The sequence below is a fragment of the Halichoerus grypus genome, chromosome 8 (assembly GCF_964656455.1).
Source record: "Halichoerus grypus chromosome 8, mHalGry1.hap1.1, whole genome shotgun sequence".
In the NCBI taxonomy this organism is placed as follows: domain Eukaryota; kingdom Metazoa; phylum Chordata; class Mammalia; order Carnivora; family Phocidae; genus Halichoerus; species Halichoerus grypus.
The window spans coordinates 33,636,073-33,658,471 of NC_135719.1; the positions used below are offsets into that span (position 1 = coordinate 33,636,073).

A 22,399-nucleotide genomic window follows, 5' to 3' on the forward strand; every position below is an offset into this window, starting at 1 on the left:
AAAAGCTTTTTATCTTGATGAGGTCCCAATAGTTCATTTTTGCCCTTGCTTCCCTTGCCTTTGGCGATGTTTCTAGGAAGAAGTTGCTGCGGCTGAGGTCGAAGAGGTTGCTGCCTGTGTTGTCCTTCGGGATGTTAATGGACTCCTGTCTCACATTGAGGTCTTCCAACCATTTTGAGTCTATTTTTGTGTGTGGTGTAAGGAAATGGTCCAATTTCATTCTTCTGCATGTGGCTGTCCAATTTTCCCAACACCATTTGTTGAAGAGACTGTCTTTTTTCCATTGGACATTCTTTCCTGCTTTGTCAAAGATGAGTTGACCATAGAGTTGAGGGTCCATTTCTGGGTTCTATTCTGTTCCATTCATCTATGTGTATGTTTTTGTGCCAGTACCATGCTCTCTTGATGATGACAGCTTTGTAATACAGCTTGAAGTCCAGAATTGTGATGCTGCCAGCTTTGCTTTTCTTTTTCAACATTCCTTTGGCTATTCAGGGTCTTTTCTGGTTCCATACAAATTTTAGGATTATTTGTTCCATTTCTTTGAAAAAAGTGGATGGTATTTTGATGGGGATTGCATTGAATGTGTAGATTGCTCTGGGTAGCATTGACATCTTCACAATATTTGTTCTTCCAATCCATGAGCATGGAACATTTTTCCATTTCTTTGTGTCTTCCTCAATTTCTTTCATGAGTATTTTATAGTTTTCTGAGTACAGATCCTTTGCCTCTTTGGTTAGATTTATTCCTAGGTATCTTATGGTTTTGGGTGGATTTGTAAATGGGATCAACTCATTAATTTCTCTGTCTTCTGTCTTGTTGGTGGTGTATAGGAATGCCACTGATTTCTGTGCATTGATTTTATATCCTGCCACTTGACCGAATTCCTGTATGAGTTCTAGCAGTTTTGGGGTGGAGTCTTTTGGGTTTTCCACATAAAGTATCATATCATCTGCAAACAGTGAGAGTTTGACTTCTTCTTTGCCAATTTGGATGCCTTTGATTTCTTTTGGTTGTCTGATTGTTGTGGCTAGGACTTCCAATAATATGTTGAATAGCAGTGGTGATAGTGGACATCCCTGCTGCGTTCCTGACGTTAGCGGGAAAGCTCTCAGTTTTTCCCCATTGAGAATGATATTCGCTGTGGGTTTTTCATAGATGGCTTTTATGATATTGAGGTATGTACCCTCTATCCCTATACTCTGAAGAGTTTTGATCAAGAAAGGATGCTGTACTTTGTCAAATGCTTTTTCTGCTTCTATTGAGAAGATCATATGGTTCTTGCTCTTTCTTTTGTTAATATATTGTATGACGTTCATTGATTTGTGGATGTTGAACCAACCTTGCATCTCAGGGATAAATCCCACTTGGTCGTGGTGAATAATCCTTTTAATGTACTGTTGGATCCTATTGGCTAGTATTTTGGTGAGAATTTTTGCATCCATGTTCATCGAGGATATTGGTCTGTAATTCTCCTTTTTGATGGGGTCTTTGTCTGGTTTGGGGATCAAGGTAATTGTGGCCTCATAAAACGAGTTTGAAAGGTTTCCTTCCATTTCTATTTTTTGGAACAGTTTCAGAAGAATAGGTATTAAGTCTTCTTTAAATATTTGGTAGAATTCTCCTGGGAAGCCATCTGGCCCTGGGCTTTTGTGTTTTGGGAGATTTTTGATGACTGCTTCAATTTCCTTAGTGGTTATAGGTCTGTTCAGGTTTTCTATTTCTTCCTGGTTCAGTTTTGGTAGTTGATACATCTCTAGGAATGCATCCATTTCTTCCAGATTATCTAATTTGCTGCAACTGAGTTGCTCATAATATGTTCTTATAATTGTTTGTATTTCTTTGGTGTTGGTTGTGATCTCTCCTCTTTCATTCATGATTTTGTTGATTTGGATCATTTCTCTCTTCTTTTTGATAAGTCTGGCCAGGGGTTTATCAATCTTGTTAATTCTTTCAAAGAACCAGCTCCTAGTTTCGTTGATCTGTTCTACTGTTCTTTTAGTTTCTATTTCATTGATTTCTGCTCTGATCTTTATTATTTCTTCTCTCCTGCTGGTTTTAGGCTTTATTTGCTGTTCTTTCTCCAGCTCTTTTAGGTGTTGGGTTAGGTTGTGTACTTGAGACCTTTCTTGTTTCTTGAGAAAAGCTTGTATTGCTATATACTTTCCTCTTAGGACTGCCTTTGCTGTATCCCAAAGATTTTGAACAGTTGTGTTTTCATTTTCATTGGTTTCCATGAATTTTTTTAATTCTTCTTTAATTTCCTGGTTGACCCATTCATTCTGCAGTAGGATGCTCTTTAACCTGCATGTATTTGAGTTCTTTCTGACTTTCCTCTTGTGACTGAGTTCTAGTTTCAAAGCATTGTGGTCTGAAAATATGCAGGGAATGATCCCAATCTTTTGGTACCAGTTGAGACCTGATTTATGACCTAGGATGTGATCTCTTCTGGAGAATGTTCCATGGGCACTAGAGAAGAATGTGTATTCCATTGTTTTGGGATGGAATGTTCTGAATATGTTTCTGAAGTCCATTTGGTCCAGTGTGTCATTTAACATCTTTATTCCTTGTTGATCTGTCCATTTCAGTGAGGGGGGTGTTAAAGTCCCCCACTATTATTGTATTGTTGTTGATGTGTTTCTTTGCTTTTGTTCTTAACTGGCTTATATAATTGGCTGCTCCCATGTTAGGGGCATAGATATTTACAATTGTTAGATCTTCTTGTTGGATAGACCCTTTAAGAAGGATATAGTGTGCTTTCTCATCTCTTATTACAGTCTTTGGTTTAAAATCTAATTTGTCTGATATAAGGATTGCCACCCCAGCTTTCTTTTGGTGTCCATTAGCATGGTAAATGGCTTTCCACCCCTTCACTTTCAATCTGGGGGTGTCTTTGGGACTAAAATGAGTCTCTTGCAGACAGCATATGGATGGGTCTTGTTTTTTTATCCAATCTGATAGCCTGTGTCTTTTGATTGGGGCATTTAGCCCATTTACATTCAGGGTAACTATTGAAAGATTTAGTGCCATTGTATTGCCTGTAAGGTGACTGTTACTGTATATTGTCTGTGTTCCTCTCTGGTCTATGTCGCTTTTAGGCTCTCTCTTTGCTTAGAGGACCCTTTCAATATTTCTTGTAGGGCTGGTTTTGTGTTTGGAAATTCCTTTAGTTTTTGTTTATCCTGGAAGCTTTTTATCTCTCCTTCTATTTCCAATGACAGCCTAGCTGGATATAGTATTCTTGGCTGCATATTTTTCTCATTGAGTACTCTGAATATATCATGCCAGTCCTTTCTGGCCTTCTAGGTCTGTGGATAGGTCTGTTGCCAATCTAATGTTTCTACCATTGTAGGTTGCATATCTCTTCTCCTGAGCTGCTTTCAGGATTTTCTCTTTGTCTCTGAGACTCGTAAGTTTTACTATTAGATGTCAGGGTGTTAACCTATTTTTATTGATTTTGAGAGGGGTTCTCTGTGCTTCCTGGATTTTGATGCCTATTTCCTTCCCCAAATTAGGGAAGTTCTGCTATAATTTGCTCCAATATACCTTCTGCCCCTCTTTCTCTTTCTTCTTCTTCTGGGATCCCAATTATTTTAATCTTGTTTCATGTTATGGTATTGCTTATCTCTCGAATTCTGCCCTCGTGATCCGGTAGTTGTTTATCTCTCTTTTCCTCATCTTCTTTATTTTCCATCATTTGGTCTTCTATATCACTGATTCTTTCTTCTGCCTCATTTATCCTAGCAGGTAGTGCCCCCATTTTTTATTGCACCTCATTAATAGCCTTTTTGATTTCGACTTGGTTAGATTTTGGTTCTTTTATTTCCTCAGAAAGGGTTTCTCTAATAACTTCCATGCTTTTTTCAAGCCCAGCTAGTATCTTTCAAGTGATGATTCTGAACTCTATATCCGACATCGTACTAATGTCCGTATTGAGTAGGTCCGTGGCAGTCAGTACTACCTCTTGTTCTTTTTGTTGAGGTGATTTTTTCCATCTTGTCATTTTGTCCAGAGGAGAATAGATGAATGAGAGAACAAAATGCTAACAGGGTAACAACGTCCCCAGAAAATATACTCTAAACAAATCAGAAAAGACCTGAAGCCAGGGGAAAAGAAAGGGAAAGAAAGAAAAAAGAAAAAGAAAAAGATAAAAACAAACAAAAACAGGACAAAACAAAACAAAAAAAAAAACAGAATATGATCAATTATGATCAGGCTGGTGCCTAGATCAGTGCCACATGCTAGATTTTGGGTGTATTTTGGTCTGTTAGAAGAAAGTGCCTCCTAAAATTTTAAAGAAAGAAAAACTTATATATGCAGAAAAATAACGGTTGATATGATGAAGGGATGGAATATGACTGTAAAGATAAAAATTATAAAAAATTTTAGAAAAGGAATTGATAAGAAGTTGTTTGAAAAAAGAAAGAAGTGGGTTTAAAAAAAAGAAAGAAAAAAAAAGGGAGAGAATATGATCAGGCAGGAGAGTAGAACAAAACCATATACTAGAGTTTTAGGGTATATTTTGATCTGTTATAAGAAACTATCTCAAAATTTTAAAGAGAGAACAACTTATATATATATATATATATATATATATGCCAAAAATAAGGGTAACTACTATGAAGGGATAGAATATGACTCTAAAAATGAAAAATATAAATGTTTTTTAAAAAAGGGATTGATAAGATGTTGGTTGAAATAGGGAAAAAGTAAAATTCAAAAAAAAAAGGCAGTTAAAAAAAAATAACTTTGAAAGACTAAAGAGTCATGGTAAAAAAGCCATGGATTCTATGTGCATTATTCCCCTAGCACTGGAGTTCTGCCATTCTCATTGATCGGTAAACTTGGTCTTGGCTGGCTGTTCTTGCTGATCTTCTGGGGGAGGGGCCTGTTGCTGTGGTTCCCAAATGTCCTTGCCTGAGGCGGAATTGTCCCGCCCTTGCCCAGTCAGGGCTAAGTAATCTGCTCGGGTTTGCTCTCGGGAGCTTTTGTTCCCTGCAACCTTTCTGTACAGCTTTGGATGCCGAGAGAGAAAATGGTGGCCTCCCAATCTCCACCCTGGAGGAGCCAAGAACTCGGGCCCCGCTCCTGAGTGAGCCCCCAGAGAAAAGCAGTCAGTCACTCCCGTCTTCCTGGTCTCCAGCCGCACTCCATGCTCACCTGGCCTATGACCGAGCATTTCTATCTCTGGCACCCGCCTCGGTGTGGAGTCTCCAAACCCAGCAGATCCCTGCGGTTCACTCCCGTGCTGCTCCTCCCAGGGGAGGAAGGGGAGTCTCCCCGGATCTGCCGCTTGTTGGGTCCCTGCTGGAGGATCAGTGGCCCGACTGTGCCACGGATCACAGTTTATGGCAACCCCGAGCTGAGAGCCTGCACCTCAGCTCCGTCTCTGCATCCGGCTTTCCCACTCTGATACCTGGGAGCTCTGCCCACTCAGGCACCCCCGGTCTTTCTGTGACCCCGAGGGTCCTGAGACCACACTGTCCTAATGAGGGTTCCACCCCCCGCTTAGGCACTGGAGCGACGTCCCTCAGCGGAGCAGACTTCTAAAAGTTCTGATTTTGTGCTCCGCGGCTCTATCACTTGCCAGAAGTGGCCGATGGAGGCCCCCTCCCCCGCTGTCTATCCTCCTGAATATCACCTCAGGTTCACTTCTCCGCACGTCCTACCTTCCAGAAAGTGGTCGCTTTTCTGTTCAGAGAGTTGCTATTCTTTTCTTCAATCTCCTGCTGAGTTTGTAGGTGTTCAGAATGATTTGATCCCTATCCAGCTGAATTCCTGAGACCAGACGAAATCCAGGTCTCCTACTCCTCCGCCATCTTGCTCCGCCCCCCTAGTCCGATACTTATTGACCAAAAAAGAAAATAATGAACTGTCTTTGGAGGATTAAAAAAAAAAATTTCATACAAATTTCACACAAGGTGTATGCTGTTGCCAAATGAACGAAACCCAAAGGGAAAAATAAAAGAGGATAAACACAGACCCACAGGTGATTAAGATATTGGAGTTAGCCAGCAAACACTTTAGTATGGAAATAAATAATATTTTTAAGAGAACAGAGGAAAAGAGAAAATGATGAATGAAACTATTTTTACTTTCACCAGAGAACAGGAATTTATAAAATGGAAAACACTCAAATGGATTTTTTTAATTCAAGGATTTTAATTACAAACACAAAAGATAAACTTAAATTATTAGATAAAAATAGACAAAAGGACAAATATGACCAGTAAACTATAAAACAGATCAATAGAAAATATCAAAAACAGGGGTGCCTGGGTGGCTCAGTCGTTAAGCATCTGCCTTCGGCTCAGGTCATGATCCCAGGGTCCTGGGATCGAGTCCCTTGTCAGGCTCCCTGCTCTGCAGGAAGCCTGCTTCTCCCTCTCCCACTCCCCCTGCTTGTGTTCCCTCTCTTGCTGTGTCTCTCTCTGTCAAATAAATAAATAAAATCTTTAAAAAAAAGAAGAAGAAAATATCAAAACTGAAGAAAAAAATAGAAAGTAATAAATAATTAAAGAGTTAAGAGTGCAATAAATATATGGGATATGTTATAAAGTTATAATGTAAATGAATTGGTAAAGAGAAAAATTAAAAACTAAGTGCAATTGGAATCCCAGAAATGTAGGCGATAGAAAATGGGAAGCACCATCTGAAGAAATAAAGGCTTATACTTACCACAGATTGATGAAGACATTCACTCACATACTCAGTAACACTTGTGAACTCCAAAGGATGTATAATACAAATGAAACCACTGAACTGCCAAAGACCAAATGTAGAAAGTACGTCTTTAAGCATGGAGAGAAAAAAAGACACATTACCATCAAAGGAGCAAAATTAACACAGACATCTGACTTTGAACAAGAAATCAAGGATGCCAAAAGACAATGGAATTTAAAATGTGAAACGAGAGGCGCCTGGGTGGCTCAGTCGTTAAGCGTCTGCCTTCGGCTCAGGTCATGACCCCAGGGTCCTGGGATCGAGCCCCGCATCGGGCTCCCTGCTCGGCGGGAAGCCTGCTTCTCCCTCTCCCACTCCCCCTGCTTGTGTTCCCTCTCTCGCTGTGTCTCTCTCTGTCAAATAAATAAATAAAATCTTTAAAAAAAAGAAGAAGAAAATTCAAAACTGAAGAAAAAAATAGAAAGTAATAAATAATTAAAGAGTTAAGAGTGCAATAAATATATGGGATATGTTATAAAGTTATAATGTAAATGAATTGGTAAAGAGAAAAATTAAAAACTAAGTGCAATTGGAATCCCAGAAATGTAGGCGATAGAAAATGGGAAGCACCATCTGAAGAAATAAAGGCTTATACTTACCACAGATTGATGAAGACATTCACTCACATACTCAGTAACACCTGTGAACTCCAAAGGATGTATAATACAAATGAAACCACTGAACTGCCAAAGACCAAAGGTAGAAAGTACGTCTTTAAGCATGGAGAGAAAAAAAGACACATTACCGTCAAAGGAGCAAAATTAACACAGACATCTGACTTTGAACAAGAAATCAAGGATGCCAAAAGACAATGGAATTTAAAATGTGAAACGAGAGGCGCCTGGGTGGCTCAGTCATTAAGTGTCTGCCTTTGGCTCAGGTCATAATCCCAGGGTCCTGGGATAGAGCCCCGCATCAGGCTCCCTGCTCAGTGGGGAGCCTACTTCTCCCTCTCCCACTCCCCCTGCTTGTGTTCCCTCTGTGTCTCTCTCTGTCCTAAATAAATAAAATCTTAAAAAAAAATGTGAACTGAAACAGAGAATTTATTTTTTTTCATTCATATGTCCAATTTAAAAAACAAAACAAATGAACAAACAAACAAAAAAAGAGACAAACAAAAAACCAGACTCTTAAACAAGCTGGTGGTTTGCCAGAGGGGAGGTAGTTGGAGGGATAATCACCCAAAATAGATAAAAGGGGTTAACAGTACACTTATCTTGATGAGCTCTGAGAAATGTATAGAGTTGTTGAATCATTATAGTGTACACCTGAGACTAATATAACGCTATATGTTAATTATACTTCAGGTTAAGTGTCTGCCTTCGGCTCAGGTCATGATCCCAGGGTCCTGGGATCAAGTCCCGCATTGGGCTCCTTGCTCAGCAGGGAGCCTGCTTCTCCCTCTGCCTGTAGCTCCCTCTGCTTGTGCTCTCTCTCTGTCTCTCTGACAAATAAATAAATAAAATCTTTTTTAAAAATTATACTTCAATTAAATATAAATAAAAAGAAACAATTTGATATCCAACAAAATAGGCAATAAAAATAAAAGTGAAATGATGATGTTTTCAGGCTAAGGGAACATGGCGGAGAGAGAGAGATTGATTTTGTGATTTTTATAGCAAACTGCTTCTCTCTTGGGTTAACCCTTTAAAATATTTGCATACTAATCCATTTCTTTGCTGTATCAAGACTACCCATAATGTCCATCTGAACCTGAGTCCAGTTATCTAAAATCACTTGGGCAAGACACACAGCATTTTTTATCCAGAGTGTCAAAGCATCTAAAGCAAGATTTGTGAAATGGAACCAGAAGTGTGAAACACATTCCGTGGTGGGCATACTTATGGCAAGCTTAGAGCATGCTCAGAGCATGCCTAGAAGTGGCTTTTTAGTGGAGGCAGTGCTAACAAAGGCATCAAAGGAGGAGATCAAGTCAGAAGCTTGGGGCCCAAATTTAATTGCACTAGTAGCTTTTCCCTGGGTGCCTGTTCTGTTACAAAGCCCCAAATAGGCCCCCTAAGAGAGTAAAGTTGTTATCATCAAAGTAACCACGGGAAAGAATTGCTCTGCCATGACTATGGCAAAAGCCACACCATTTGATATGAATGCCTGATATTTTTAAAGTTTATTCAGGCTTTAAGTTTAGCAGCTTCTGTAACTAATTCTCCTAACCACCCCCCCAAATTATTCTGTATACGAAATTTTATATATTCAGTAGGTAGGTCATGCTCCAGTTGAATTTTTAAAAAATATTTTCCCCAACAGTTCCCATGGTAAAGAGTAAGCACAGAGGGTAGGAGCAGCGGAACCAGACTGCCCAGCGTTGAATGCAGTAGCACCACTTACCTGCTATCTGAACTTGGGCAACTTCTGTGATCCATCCATGCATATCTCTCACAAATGAGAAGGAAATTGCCTTCTCCTTTATATGGCTGTTGTGAATTTAAATAAACTACCATATGTAAAGTGCATAATTGCCATCCCTACATATAAATATTATCTGTTATTATTGCCTTAATCCACTTCCTGTGAGGGAGAATTGTGAGATTTCTGCATTGCTTCATTTAGTAAATAGTCCATTAAATCAGCTCTTAGCACTTTATTCAATGAGACATACTTTAACATGGCACTAGAGTGAGATTTATATCTTGAATGCAAATAGGAATATACTTTAAAATAGCTCAGTAGAAGAAACTCTAAAAGTGGTTTCTTCTTGGCTTTTTGTCATATTTGTCTGAGTGCAATCTGAGTAATAAATCAGTCTGGGTTTTAGAGTCAGAATTTTAAAAATAGCGACGGTGTCTTTGTTCACAAGATTGAGTGAAAAATCTTTCAAACCCACTGTGAGTCATCTTCCTCCTCTAATTCAGAGAGGAAATGTGGAAGAACCATGGCTTGGTTGAATGAACTGCTCACCCACTAAGAAAATTGAAATTCTCTGATACAAATCACATCTGACTATGTCTGCTTTTTTAAAATCAGATTTAATTAATTACCGCTTAAAAGCAAAATTGTCTTTCCATGGGACCTGAACAAATTATAACACTTAGTATATGGTGACAATGATATTTATACCTATACCATTTTACAGTTTTCATTTGCTTCTCATCTTGCACTTTGAGGAAGGTAGAACATGCACCAATATCTTTATTAATAGATAAGGGACTGAATCTCAGGAAGATTGTGGGCATAGCCCACAGCAACACACCCAATGTGCGCTGCAGCTGATGTTTGAGCCTCTTACTCTGAGGCCAGTGTCTTTTCCATGACATCACTGAAACAAAGAGTTAACATTACTTCCTGCAGCTAACTCTCAATTTTCAGAATATTTTATTTTCTCTAGTCCTGTATGTTGGGTTAGACTTCATTGGTATATTTCCTGTCGTGGCTGATATTGTATATCGTTTGTTTTTTTTTTTTCATTATGGAGTTACATTCCTGTTTCCAATCATTTGATCAGAAGAAATGTCTTAAATTTTACACTCACATAAGGAAAGATGATAATTTTAAATTATCTGTAAAAAGAATTACATTATTGTTGAAATTTAGAACTCTGGCAAGGAATACTCTAGTATATCCCCATGTTTAAAATGCTAGTTAACAGATGGCAAACCTAGGTCTTAAAATCACGCTCGTTTATGTCAACCAGTGTCAAGCCTCAAGACAGCTATTGAGTGTTCTTATTGAGTACATCATTCTAAAAAGTGCTAGGGAAGTCCTGTTTAGCATAAAATCAAACAACTCTCTGAACCCTGTGCTAAAGCTACCTGGAGTACTTATTCCTGTCTACATCCTACCAAGCATGTCACACCACATTTCTCCACATTCCCTTCCACACCACCCTGGTTCACTTTATCCCTACATTTGTAAGCATTGATATTGGTCAGCCAGGAAGCCATTTTTAAGAAATCTCTCAAACACTAGGTTAAGTAGGATAGCCATTTACTTCCACAGTTCCTGACCTTGCCCCAGGGTAGCGTTTATCACATTGAAATGTATTATGATTGTAATCAAAGGGAAAATATGAGACATAGTAGAGAACAAGAACTCTAGAACCATGCTGTTTCGGTTTAAATTCCAGGCTTATACTTACAAGTTGTATCATCTTGGACAGTTATCTTACCTCTCTGAGACTCAGTTTTCTCATCTGTAAAATGGGGAAGACAATATCAGTGCCTGCCTCATAGACAAGGATCTTGTGAGGATTAAATGAGCTTGAAATTTGTCAGTAATCATTGTCTAGCATTAATTTTATGGGTGTTTCCCAATAGATTGACCTATTTGTATCTCAGGGTTCTAGCAAAGTACATAATTCTCTCAAAAAGAAAGTATTGGTAGATATATGAATGTGTGGAAGAAAAAAGAATGATTTGTTTACCAAACAAGTAAAAAAGATAAATATTTCACTTTGCCAACATTTAATTATCATCTTAGAAATATTAATGTAATACCATTAAGATGATATAGTAATAAAGAAATTGTATTTTGAATTTTAGTAGTATTTTGTATTTTTTATTTAGTATTTTGTTTATAGTTTCATGATTTAAAATTTAATTAAGAAGGACACTTTTATCTACTTTGTACTTTACAGATAACACTTATTTTGGTGTGTGAATACAAATGTCTGAACTGAAATTTGTGAAAGGAACAGAGCGTATTAATTTATTAAGTTATTTGATATGCATATTTATAGACCACACAAGACATGCTTTACCACAAATTTGTTTTCTATGAAAACCCTGAATACTTTTGGCAGGAGTCAGTCTTTTTTTTTTTTTTTTAATTATGTTATGTTAGTCTCCATACAGTACATCATTAGTTTTTTATGTACTGTTCCATGATCCATTGTTTGTGTATAACACCCAGTGCTCCTTGCAATATGTGCCCTCCTTAATACCCATCACCAGGCTAACCCATCCCCCCACCCCCTCCCCTCGAAAACCCTGTTTGGTTCCCAGAGTCCATAGTCTCTCATGGTTCGTCTTCCCCTCTGATTACCCCCCCCTTCATTTTTCCCTTCCTTCTCCTAATGTCCTCCATGCTATTCCTTATGTTCCACAAATAAGTGAAACCGTATGATAATTGACTTTCTCTGCTTGACTTATTTCACTTAGCATAATCTCCTCCAGTTCCATCCATGTTAATGCAAATAGTGGGTATTCATAATTTCTGATGGCTGAGTTATATTCCATTGTATATATGGATCACGTCTTCTTTATCCATTCATCTGTTGAAGGGCATCTCGGCTCTTTCCACAGTTTGATTATTGTGGGCATTGCTGCTATGAACATTGGGGTGCATGTGGCCCTTCTTAATAGCGTGGAACATGTTTGGAGGCTGGCTGCCTAGGTAGGGAATTCATTCCTTAATTAGGAATCCCTTAGAGGGTCAGGAGCTTAAGTTGTTAATGTTCATCCAGAAGGTAACTCATCTAACTCACCTGAAGATTTTGGTTTGACTTCCATTTTCTTTTTAATCAACATACAATCTGGGGAAACTCAGCCCTATTTCCCAAGATAACGAAATGTTTGCTTTCTAGGAATGAATCTTCAAAGTACCACTTGGATTGAATGGAATGACATTGTTTTATAAAGAAATGTGTTTTGCTGAAGAAGAATAGCTATTTGTTTAAGACAGATTTTTATATTGTTCTTTGTATTGATGAAAGAACCACTGGTAAGAATACATCTGTGCATTTATGATTTGCATATGAAGCCTGCCCTTTAGCATCACACCTGCTATTTGAAGTTTCTGTCATCAGTAAGATTCTGTGTCTTCAATTCACAAACTGCTCAATGGCCCCAAAGGAAAGGATGATTTATTGAATAAGAAGACCATGAAAGAATTAGTTATTTTGAACAATGAAAAATGCTTACAATAAAATGTTAGATCAAATAAAACAAAACCATAATGGTGGTTTTACTATCATCTCTGGGAAATATTTTCTATTCTTCTTAAATTATGTGTGCATATTCCACATGTTTCAAAATATTGTTATTCTCTTTTTAATATTTTGTTTATTTATTTATTTATTTATTTATTTATTTATTTATTTTAGAGAGAGATAGAGCATGCGAGCGGGGGGAGGGGCAGAGGGAGAAGAAGAGAAAGAATCCCAAGCAGACTCCACACTGAGGGTGGAGCCCAATCCGGGGCTCAAATTTATAACCCCAAGATCAGGACCTGAACCAAAACCAAGAGTGGGATGCCTAACTGGCTGAGCCACCCAGGTGCCCCTGAAATATTGTTATTCTTAAAAACTTAAAAGTCACAGGAAAATACATAAAGGAGGAATAAATCTCCATCCTCCACTAATCATTAATATCTTGTAAATATAACCAGAGGGGTTTTTTTTTTCCCCTTTAACATTAAACATACTACGTTGCATGCAATACATTTGTTGTCATATTTTAAAATATAAATTCTCAAAAAAAAACTCAGAAATGGAGAAAACTACAGAGATGAGAGTTTTTTTGTTTTGTTTTGTTTTAAGTATCTCCTAGTAAAGCCCACAGCTAATATTAGGTAGATGTCTTCTGCAACAGTATGCAATGAGCCCATGCAGATTAGTAGATCGATATGCAAACAGAGAAATGTAGATATGTTTTTGGACAACTTAGAAGAATTGGATGAAAAATTTGAACAGACTGATTACCAGCAATGAAATTGAATTGGTAATCAAAAAACTCCCAACAAACAAAGTCCAGGACCAGACAGCTTCATAGGTGAATTCTAACAAATATTTATTTAAAGAAGAGTTACTACCTATTCTTCTCAAACTACTACAAAAAATAGAAGAGGGAGGAAATCCACCAAATTCATTCTATGAGGCCAGTATCACCTTGATACCAAAACTAGATAAAGACACCACCAAAAAAGGGAACTGCAAGCCAATATCTCTGGTAAACGTAGATGCAAAAATCCTCAACAAAATATTGGTGAACCTAATCCAATAATACACTAAAAAAAAAAAAAAAAATCATTCACCAGGATCAAGTGGGATTAATTTCCAGGATGCAGTGGTGGTTGAATATTTGCAAAACCATTATTGTAATATACCATATTAATAAGAGATGAGGATAAAATTCATATATCATTTCAATAGATGCAGAAAAAGCATTTGACAAAGTACAACATCCATTCATGATAAAAAAAAAAAACCCTCTGCAAAGTAGGTCTAGAGAGAATATACCTCAAAATAATAAAGGCCTTATATGAAAAACCCACAGCTAACATCATACCCAGTGGGAAAAAACTGAGAGCTTTTCCCCTAAGGTCAGAAACAAGACAAGGATGTCCAGTCTCACCGCTTTGATTCAACATAGTACTGGAAGTTCTAGCCACAGCAATTAGACAACAAAAAGAAATAAAAGACAACCAAACTGGTATGAAAGAAGTGAAAGTCTCATTATTTGCAGATGACATGATACTATATACTGAAAATCCAGAAGATTCCATCAAAAAACTACTAGAACTGATAAATGAAGTCAGTAAAGTCACAGTATACAAAATCAATGTGCAGAAATCTATTGCATTTCTGTACACTAATAATGAAGAAGCAGAAAGAGAAATTAAGAAAACATTCCTATTTACAATTACACCAAAAACAATAAAATGCCTAGGAATAAACTTACCCAAAGAGGTGAAAGACTTGTACTTTAAAAATTATAAAACCCTGATTAAAAAAATTCAAGACTATGCAAAGAAATGGAAAGACATTCCATGTTTATGAATTGGAAGAAAAAATATTGTTAAAATGTCTCTACTACACAAACAATCTACACATTTAATACAATCCCTATCAAAATACCAACAGCATTTTTCACAGAACTAGAATAATCCTAAAATTTGAATGGAACCACAAAGACCTAGAGTAGCCAAAGCAATCTTGAAAAAGGAAAACAAAACTTGAAGTATTGCAATTCCAGATTTCAAGTTCTATTACAAAGTAATAATAATTAAAACAGTATGGTATTGGTATATAAATAGACACACAGATCAATGGAATAGAACAGAAAACCCAGAAAAAAAAATTATATGGTCAATTAGTCTGCGATAAAGGAGGAATGAACATAAAATAGGAAAAAGTCTCCAACATATGGCATTGGGAAAATTGGTCGGCTACATGCAGAAGAATGAAACTGGATCACTTTTTTTCACCACACACAGAAATAAACTCAAAATGAATTAAAGACCTAAATCTGATATCTGAAATCATAAAAATCCTTGAAAAGAGCACAGGCAGTAAATTTTCTGACATGAGCTATAGCAACTTCTTTCTAGGTATGTCTCCCAAGACAAGGGAAATAAAAGCAAAAATAAACTATTGGGACTATATCAAAATTAAAAAAGAAAAAAAAAAACTTTTGTACAACAAAGGAAACAATCAAAAAACTAAAAGACAACCTACAAATGGGAGAAGATATTTGCAAATGACATATCTGATAAAAGGTTAGTATCCAAAATATATCAAGAACTTCTACAATTCAACACCAAAAACCAGACCATCCAATTAAAAAATAGACAGAAGACATTTCTCCCAAAAAGACATACAGGTGGCCAACAGACACATGAAAAGATGCTCAACATCACTCATTATCAGGGAAATACAAATCAAAACTACAATGAGATATCACCTCACACCTTTGGAAATGGCTAAAATCAAAACACAAGAAAGAACAGGTGTTGGCGAGGATGTGAAACAAAAGGAATCCTCTCTCACTGTTGGTGGGAAGGCAAACTTGTGCAGCCACTGTGGAAAACAGTATCTTTGAAGATTCCTCTGAAAGTTAAAAATAGAACTACCCTACTATCCGGTAATCACACTACTGGGTAATTACTAAAAACACACAAAACACTAATTCAAAGAGATACATTCACCACTATGTTTATTGCAGCATTATTTACAATAGCCAACTATGGAAAGAGCCCAAGCGTCCACTGATAGATGAATGGGTAAAGAAGTGGTGTGTGTGTGTGTGTGTGTTTGTGTGTGTGTGTGTGTGTGTACACACACACAATGGAACACTACTCAACCATAAAAAAGAATGAAATCTTGCCATTGCAATAACATGAATAGATCTAGAGTATAATGCTAAGTAAAATAAGTCATAGAAAGACAAATACCATATGATCTCACTCATATGTGGAATTTAAGAAACAAAACAAGTAAAGGAAGAGAGAGAGAGAGGCAAACCAAGAAATAAACTTTCAACTTAGGGAACAAACTGATGGTTATCAGAGGGGAGGTTGGTGGGGGATGGGTAAAATAGGTGATGGGGATTAAAGAGTACACTTATTATGATTTAAAAAAACAGCAGCAATAGCAATTATTTAGAATCTAGACCAACAAAAACATTTTTCAAGGACATTGTTGGGAATTGCATGTGCATGATGTTAAAAAAATAATAAAATAAATAAAAAATTGTTTCATAACAATTTTATATTTGATGCTATTTTCTAAGTTAAAGAGTTTATATAATTTCTCATGATTCTAATTGAATAATAGGAAACTAAAGAGTAAAGAAATTAAAACTTCAAATAAATGTTTTTTCATTAATGTTAGATAGACTCCATAGTCTCAGCACCAAGACATTGAGGTGGTGTCAATACCCTACAGCCAGAGGTCATCAGGAACACACCTACAGTTGAACAAGCTAGAGTTATTACTCATTGAGTGAGGGAGAACATGAAGTGGGGGAACCATGGGGCATTTTAGTAAGAGGGACATAAAGGAATTATTATAGCATTCATGTGTCTGGGGGAAGGTTTGAGGGTGTAGAGCTTGGCTCTGATTTTGGATGCTACCACATGCCTATCTGTGAGTGTCATGTCAACTCCTAGCAACCCCAAGGGAGCCCTGGCCAGTAGTATCAGGCCAGCTCCCAGATGCCAGAGACTCTTCTCTTTCTCAGAGACACTATCTTTCTAAGTTCTCTTCTCATTAATATTCCGCATGGTTACATATTCCTTACATTAGGATTTTTCACTTTTAGATTCCATAAATTTCAAATTATCTTCTGGAATGAAATTTTCCAAAGTTTTAAAAATTCTTTCTATATTAAGGTGAATTCAATGATTACCGAATTTCCTGATGTAATATCCCTTTGCCCCTGAGTTCTTTTTTTTTTTAAAACAGGAGAAAATAAAATTTAATTACATATGTACAGGGAAACCACATACACATGAGATTTTGAAGGCAGTCAGACAAAATGAGTTATGTATGCTATCTTGCACTAAGGAGAAGGGGGTACATTCCAGAAGTCAAAGGGAAGGAAGGCAATTCAAAGAAAAATGAAGAATAAACGTTTGGTTAACAACTATTTGCTGGGCTATGCAGGAACAACAGGATATAGAGGGGAATTTTAACAAACAGACTGCTAAATTCTTTTCTTTCTGCCACTCCTACTTCATATTATACTGTAGTTGTCTATGGTGAAATAGCTCCCTTCCTGGAACAGGTCCTCTATTTAAATTCTTTTAAGGAGGGCCAACTTAGAAATTTACTTTTTTAATTAAAAAAAACCTTCATTTTTCCCTACATTTTTATTCTGAAAAATTTTAAACCTTTAGAAAAATGGCAAGAAAAATCCAATGACCATCTGTATGCTCTTCACCTAGATTCATCAATTGTTAACATTTTGCTGCATTTGCTTATCTTTTCCTGAGGGATGGCCAAGTTAACACTGTTTATGGGATATGTATGAAGCTTGCATTTGCAAGATGGCTTGTCCACATTTATTGTGCTGTGGGATGGAGCTTGAGATGGGAGGAGAAAGGAGAAAGCAGAAGGCTTGGGGCCAGCAACCAGAAGCTTACTTTCCTTATAGTGCCATGTTGCAGGATGGAATTCTAAGGATCCAGGAATTTCATTTTTGAACCTACACCTACTAGGTCATAATAAAGTATATTTATCAAGTTAGGAGGATAAAGAGGATAAAACATATTTTATGACTTTATTAAATTGGTTTATACCATTTAAACCTCCAGATGTATACAATAAGGGTCTCTATTTGTAATCTTGTCCTGGGTCATGAAAACATTAGGGGGTCACTTAACACTTATTTGGAAGGGAAATGGAAATACTGCTTTCCCACTGATTTCATTTATATGTAGTATAAGGGTTCAGAAGGAGTGGCCCCAAGATATGTTGCTTTGGCATGCAGATTATTTCAAGCTGAAAACATTTAAGGCCCAAAAGACTCAGGAAAAAAATTTGACCTTTTCCTTGAATTCTTAATTTGAGGCAATACTAATTGGGGTGGGTTTTATTTTTAAGTTATTTTTTTCATGAAAGACCCACGACTGCTTTATCCCCTGACTTCTATGTTTAAGAATGTTTGCCCTTGCCTTTATTCTTTAATTGTGTCTTAGTCAGTTTCTTTCCCTGAGAACTTTGTAGACATTGTTCTATGTCTTCTGGCCATGAATGTTTGGAGAAATCTGAGAAATCTGATACCATATCAGAAAGATAGCAGCTTTACAGTGGTAATCATTGTGAATTTGCACTACTCCATGCACATGGCTTGTCTACTGACTCATATGAGAAGTATCACCTTTTGGAGTTATAGCTGGGCTTATTCTAGCCTTTGATTATAATTTAGGAAAAAGATATCTGTCCATTAGGAATTTTTTTTAACTTTTTTTTTTAATTTTTTTATGGTTATGTTAATCCCCATACATTACATCATTAGTTTTAGATATAGTGTTCCATGATTCATTGTTTGTGCATAACACCCAGTGCTCCATGCAGAACGTGCCCTCCTCAATACCCATCACCAGGCTAACCCATCCTCCCACCCCCATCCCCTCTAGAACCCTCAGTTTGTTTTTCAGAGTCCATCGTCTCTCATGGTTCGTCTACCCCTCCGATTTCCCCCCCTTCATTCTTCCCCTCCTGCTACATTCTTCTTTTTTTTTCTTTCTTAACATATATTGCATTATTTGTTTCAGAGGTACAGATCTGAGATTCAGCAGTCTTGCACAATTCACAGCGCTTACCAGAGCACACACCCTCCCCAGTGTCCATCACCCAGTCACCCCATCCCTCCCACCCCACCCCCCACTCCAGCAACCCTCAGTTTGTTTCCTGAGATTAAGAATTCCTCATATCAGTGAGGTCATATGATACATGTCTTTCTCTGTTTGACTTATTTCGCTCAGCATAATACCCTCCAGTTCCATCCACGTCGTTGCAAATGGCAAGATCTCATTCCTTTTGATGGCTGCATAATATTCCATTGTGTATATATACCACTTCTTCTTTATCCATTCATCTGTTGATGGACATCTGGGCTCTTTCCACAGTTTGGCTATTGTGGACATTGCTGCTATAAACATCGGGGTGCACATACCCCTTCGGATCCCTACTTTTGTATCTTTGGGGTAAATACCCAGGAGTGCAATTGCTGGATCATATAGTAGCTCTATTTTCAACTTTTTGAGGAACCTCCATACTGTTTTCCAGAGTGGCTGCACCAGCTTGCATTCCCACCAACAGTGTAGGAGGGTTCCCCTTTCTCCGCATCCCCGCCAACATCTGTCATTTCCTGACTTGTTAATTTTAGCCATTCTGACTGGTGTGAGGTGGTATCTCATTGAGGTTTTGATTTGGATTTCCCTGATGCCAAGCGATGTTGAGCACTTTTTCATGTGTCTGTTGGCCATTTGGATGTCTTCTTTGGAAAAATGTCTGTTCATGTCCTCTGCCCATTTCTTGATTGGATTCTTTGTTCTTTTGGTGTTGAGTTTGATGAGTTCTTTATAGATTTTGGATACTAGCCCTTTATCTGATATGTCATTTGCAAATATCTTCTCCCATTCTGTCAGTTGTCTTTTGGTTTTGTTGACTGTTTCCTTTGCTTTGCAAAAGCTTTTTATGTTGATGAAGTCCCAAGCTCATTTTTGCCCTTGCTTCCCTTGCCTTTGGCGATGTTTCTAGGAAGAAGTTGCTGCGGCTGAGGTCGAAGAGGTTGCTGCCTGTGTTCTCCTTTAGGATTTGGATGGACTCCTGTCTCACATTGAGGTCTTCCAACCATTTGGAGTTTATTTTTGTGTGTGGTGTAAGGAAATGGTCCAGTTTCATTCTTCTGCATGTGGCTGTCCAATTTTCCCAACACCATTTGTTGAAGAGACTGTCTTTTTTCCATTGGACATTCTTTCCTGCTTTGTCAAAGATTAGTTGACCATAGAGTTGAGGGTCCATTTCTGGGCTCTCTATTCTGTTCCATTGATCTATGTGTCTGTTTTTGTGCCAGTACCATACTGTCTTGATGATGACAGCTTTGTAGTAGAGCTGGAAGTCCCGGAATTGTGATGCCGCCACCTTTGCTTTGCTTTTTCAACATTCCTCTGGCTATGCGGGGTCTTTTCTGGTTCCATACAAATTTTAGGATTTTTTGTTCCATTTCTTTGAAAAAAGTGGATGGTATTTTGATGGGAATTGCATTGAATGTGTAGATTGCTCTAGGTAGCATTGACATCTTCACAATATTTGTTCTTCCAATCCATGAGCATGGAACGTTTTTCCATTTCTTTGTGTCTTCCTCAATTTCTTTCATGAGTGTTTTATAGTTTTCTGAGTACAGATCCTTTGCCTCTTTGGTTAGATTTATTCCTAGGTATCTTATGGTTTTGGGTGCAATTGTAAATGGGATCGACTCCTTAATTTCTCTTTCTTCTGACTTGTTGTTGGTGTATAGGAATGCCACTGATTTCTGTGCATTGATTTTATATCCTGCCACTTGACTGAATTCCTGTATGAGTTCTAGCAGTTTTAGGGTGGAGTCTTTGGGGTTTTCCACATAAAGTATCATATCATCTGCAAAGAGTGAGAGTTTGACTTCTTCTTTGCCGATTTGGATGCCTTTGATTTCTTTTTGTTGTCTGATGGCTGTGGCTAGGACTTCCAATAATATGTTGAATAGCAGTGGTGATAATGGACATCCCTGCCGTGTTCCTGACCTTAGGGGGAAAGCTCTCAGTTTTTCCCCATTGAGAATGATATTCGCTGTAGGTTTTTCATAGATGGCTTTTATGATATTGAGATATGTACCCTTTATGCCTATACTCTGAAGAGTTTTGATCAAGAAAGGATGCTGTACTTTGTCAAATGCTTTTTCTGCATCTATTGAGAGGATCATATGATTCTTGTTCTTTCTTTTGTTAATGTATTGTATCACGTTGATTGATTTGCGGATGTTGAACCAACCTTGCAGCCCAGGGATAAATCCCACTTGGTCGTGGTGAATAATCCTTTTAATGTACTGTTGGATCCTATTGGCTAGTATTTTGGTGAGAATTTTTGCATCCATGTTCATCAGGGATATGGGTCTGTAATTCTCCTTTTTGATGGGGTCTTTGTCTGGTTTTGGGATCAAGGTAATGCTGGCCTTATAAAATGAGTTTGGAAGTTTTCCTTCCATTTCTATTTTTTGGAACAGTTTCTGAAAAATAGGTATTAATTCTACTTGAAATGTTTGGTAGAATTCCCCTGGGAAGCCATCTGCCCCTGGGCTTTTGTGTTTTGGGAGATTTTTGATGACTGCTTCAATTTCCTTAGTGGTTATAGGTCTCTTCAGGTTTTCTATTTCTTCCTGGTTCAGTTTTGGTAGTTGATACATCTCTAGGAATGCATCCATTTCTTCCAGATTATCTAATTTGCTGGCATAGAGTTGCTCATAATATGTTCTTATAATTGTTTGTATTTCTTTGGTATTGGTTGTGATTTCTCCTCTTTCATTCATGGTTTTGTTGATTTGGGTCATTTCTCTTTTCTTTTTGGTAAGTCTGGCCAGGGGTTTATCAATCTTGTTAATTCTTTCAAAGAACCAACTCCTAGTTTCGTTGATCCGTTCTACTGTTCTTTTGGTTTCTATTTCATTGATTTCTGCTCTGCTCTTTATTATTTCTCTTCTCCTGCTGGGTTTAGGCTTTATTTGCTGTTCTTTCTCCAGCTCCTTTAGGTGTAGGGTTAGGTTGTGTACTTGAGACCTTTCTTGTTTCTTGACAAAGGCTTGTATTGCTATATACTTGCCTCTTAGGACTGCCTTTGCTGCATCCCAAAGATTTTGAATAGTTGTGTTTTCATTTTCATTGGTTTCCATGAATTTTTTTAATTCTTCTTTAATTTCCTGGTTGACCCATTCATTCTTCAGTAGGATGCTCTTTAGCCTCCATGTATTTGAGTTCTTTCCGACTTTCCTCTTGTGATTGAGTTCTAGTTTCAAAGCATTGTGGTCTGAAAATATGCAGGGGATGATCCCAATCTTCTGGTACCGGTTGAGACCTGATTTATGACCTAGGATGTGATCTATTCTGGAGAATGTTCATTGGGCACTAGAGAAGAATGTGTATTCCGTTGCTTTGGTATGGAATGTTCTGAATATGTCTGTGAAGTCCATTTGGTCCAGTGTGTCATTTAAAGTCTTTATTTCCTTGTTGATCTTTTGCTTAGACGATCTGTCCATTTCAGTGAGGGGGGTGTTAAAGTCCCCCACTATTATTGTATTGTTGTCAATGTGTTTCTTTGCTTTTGTTATCAATTGCCTTAAATAATTGGCTGCTCCCATGTTAGGGGCATAGATATTTACAATTGTTAGATCTTCTTGTTGGATAGACCCTTTAAGTAGGATATAGTATCCTTCCTCATCTCTTATTACAGTCTTTGGTTTAAATT

At 37.5% G+C, this 22,399-nt stretch overlaps 1 protein-coding gene across 7 annotated transcripts in view; it reads left to right on the forward strand.

Annotated features, from left to right (window-relative positions):
• The window catches only part of GABRG3 (gamma-aminobutyric acid type A receptor subunit gamma3), a 742,225-nt gene that overhangs the window by 664,936 nt on the left and 54,890 nt on the right, over window positions 1-22,399 (forward strand). The window contains exon 7 of one of the 7 annotated variants that reach the window (XM_078079007.1): window positions 12,263-12,368. The exons of the other annotated variants lie outside the window; for them this stretch is intronic. Within the exon in view, the coding sequence (XP_077935133.1) occupies window positions 12,263-12,315 (53 nt within the window). The 3' untranslated portion in view covers window positions 12,316-12,368. Of the gene's footprint in view, window positions 1-12,262; window positions 12,369-22,399 lie in introns of those variants that run through there. 7 annotated transcript variants of the gene reach the window in all.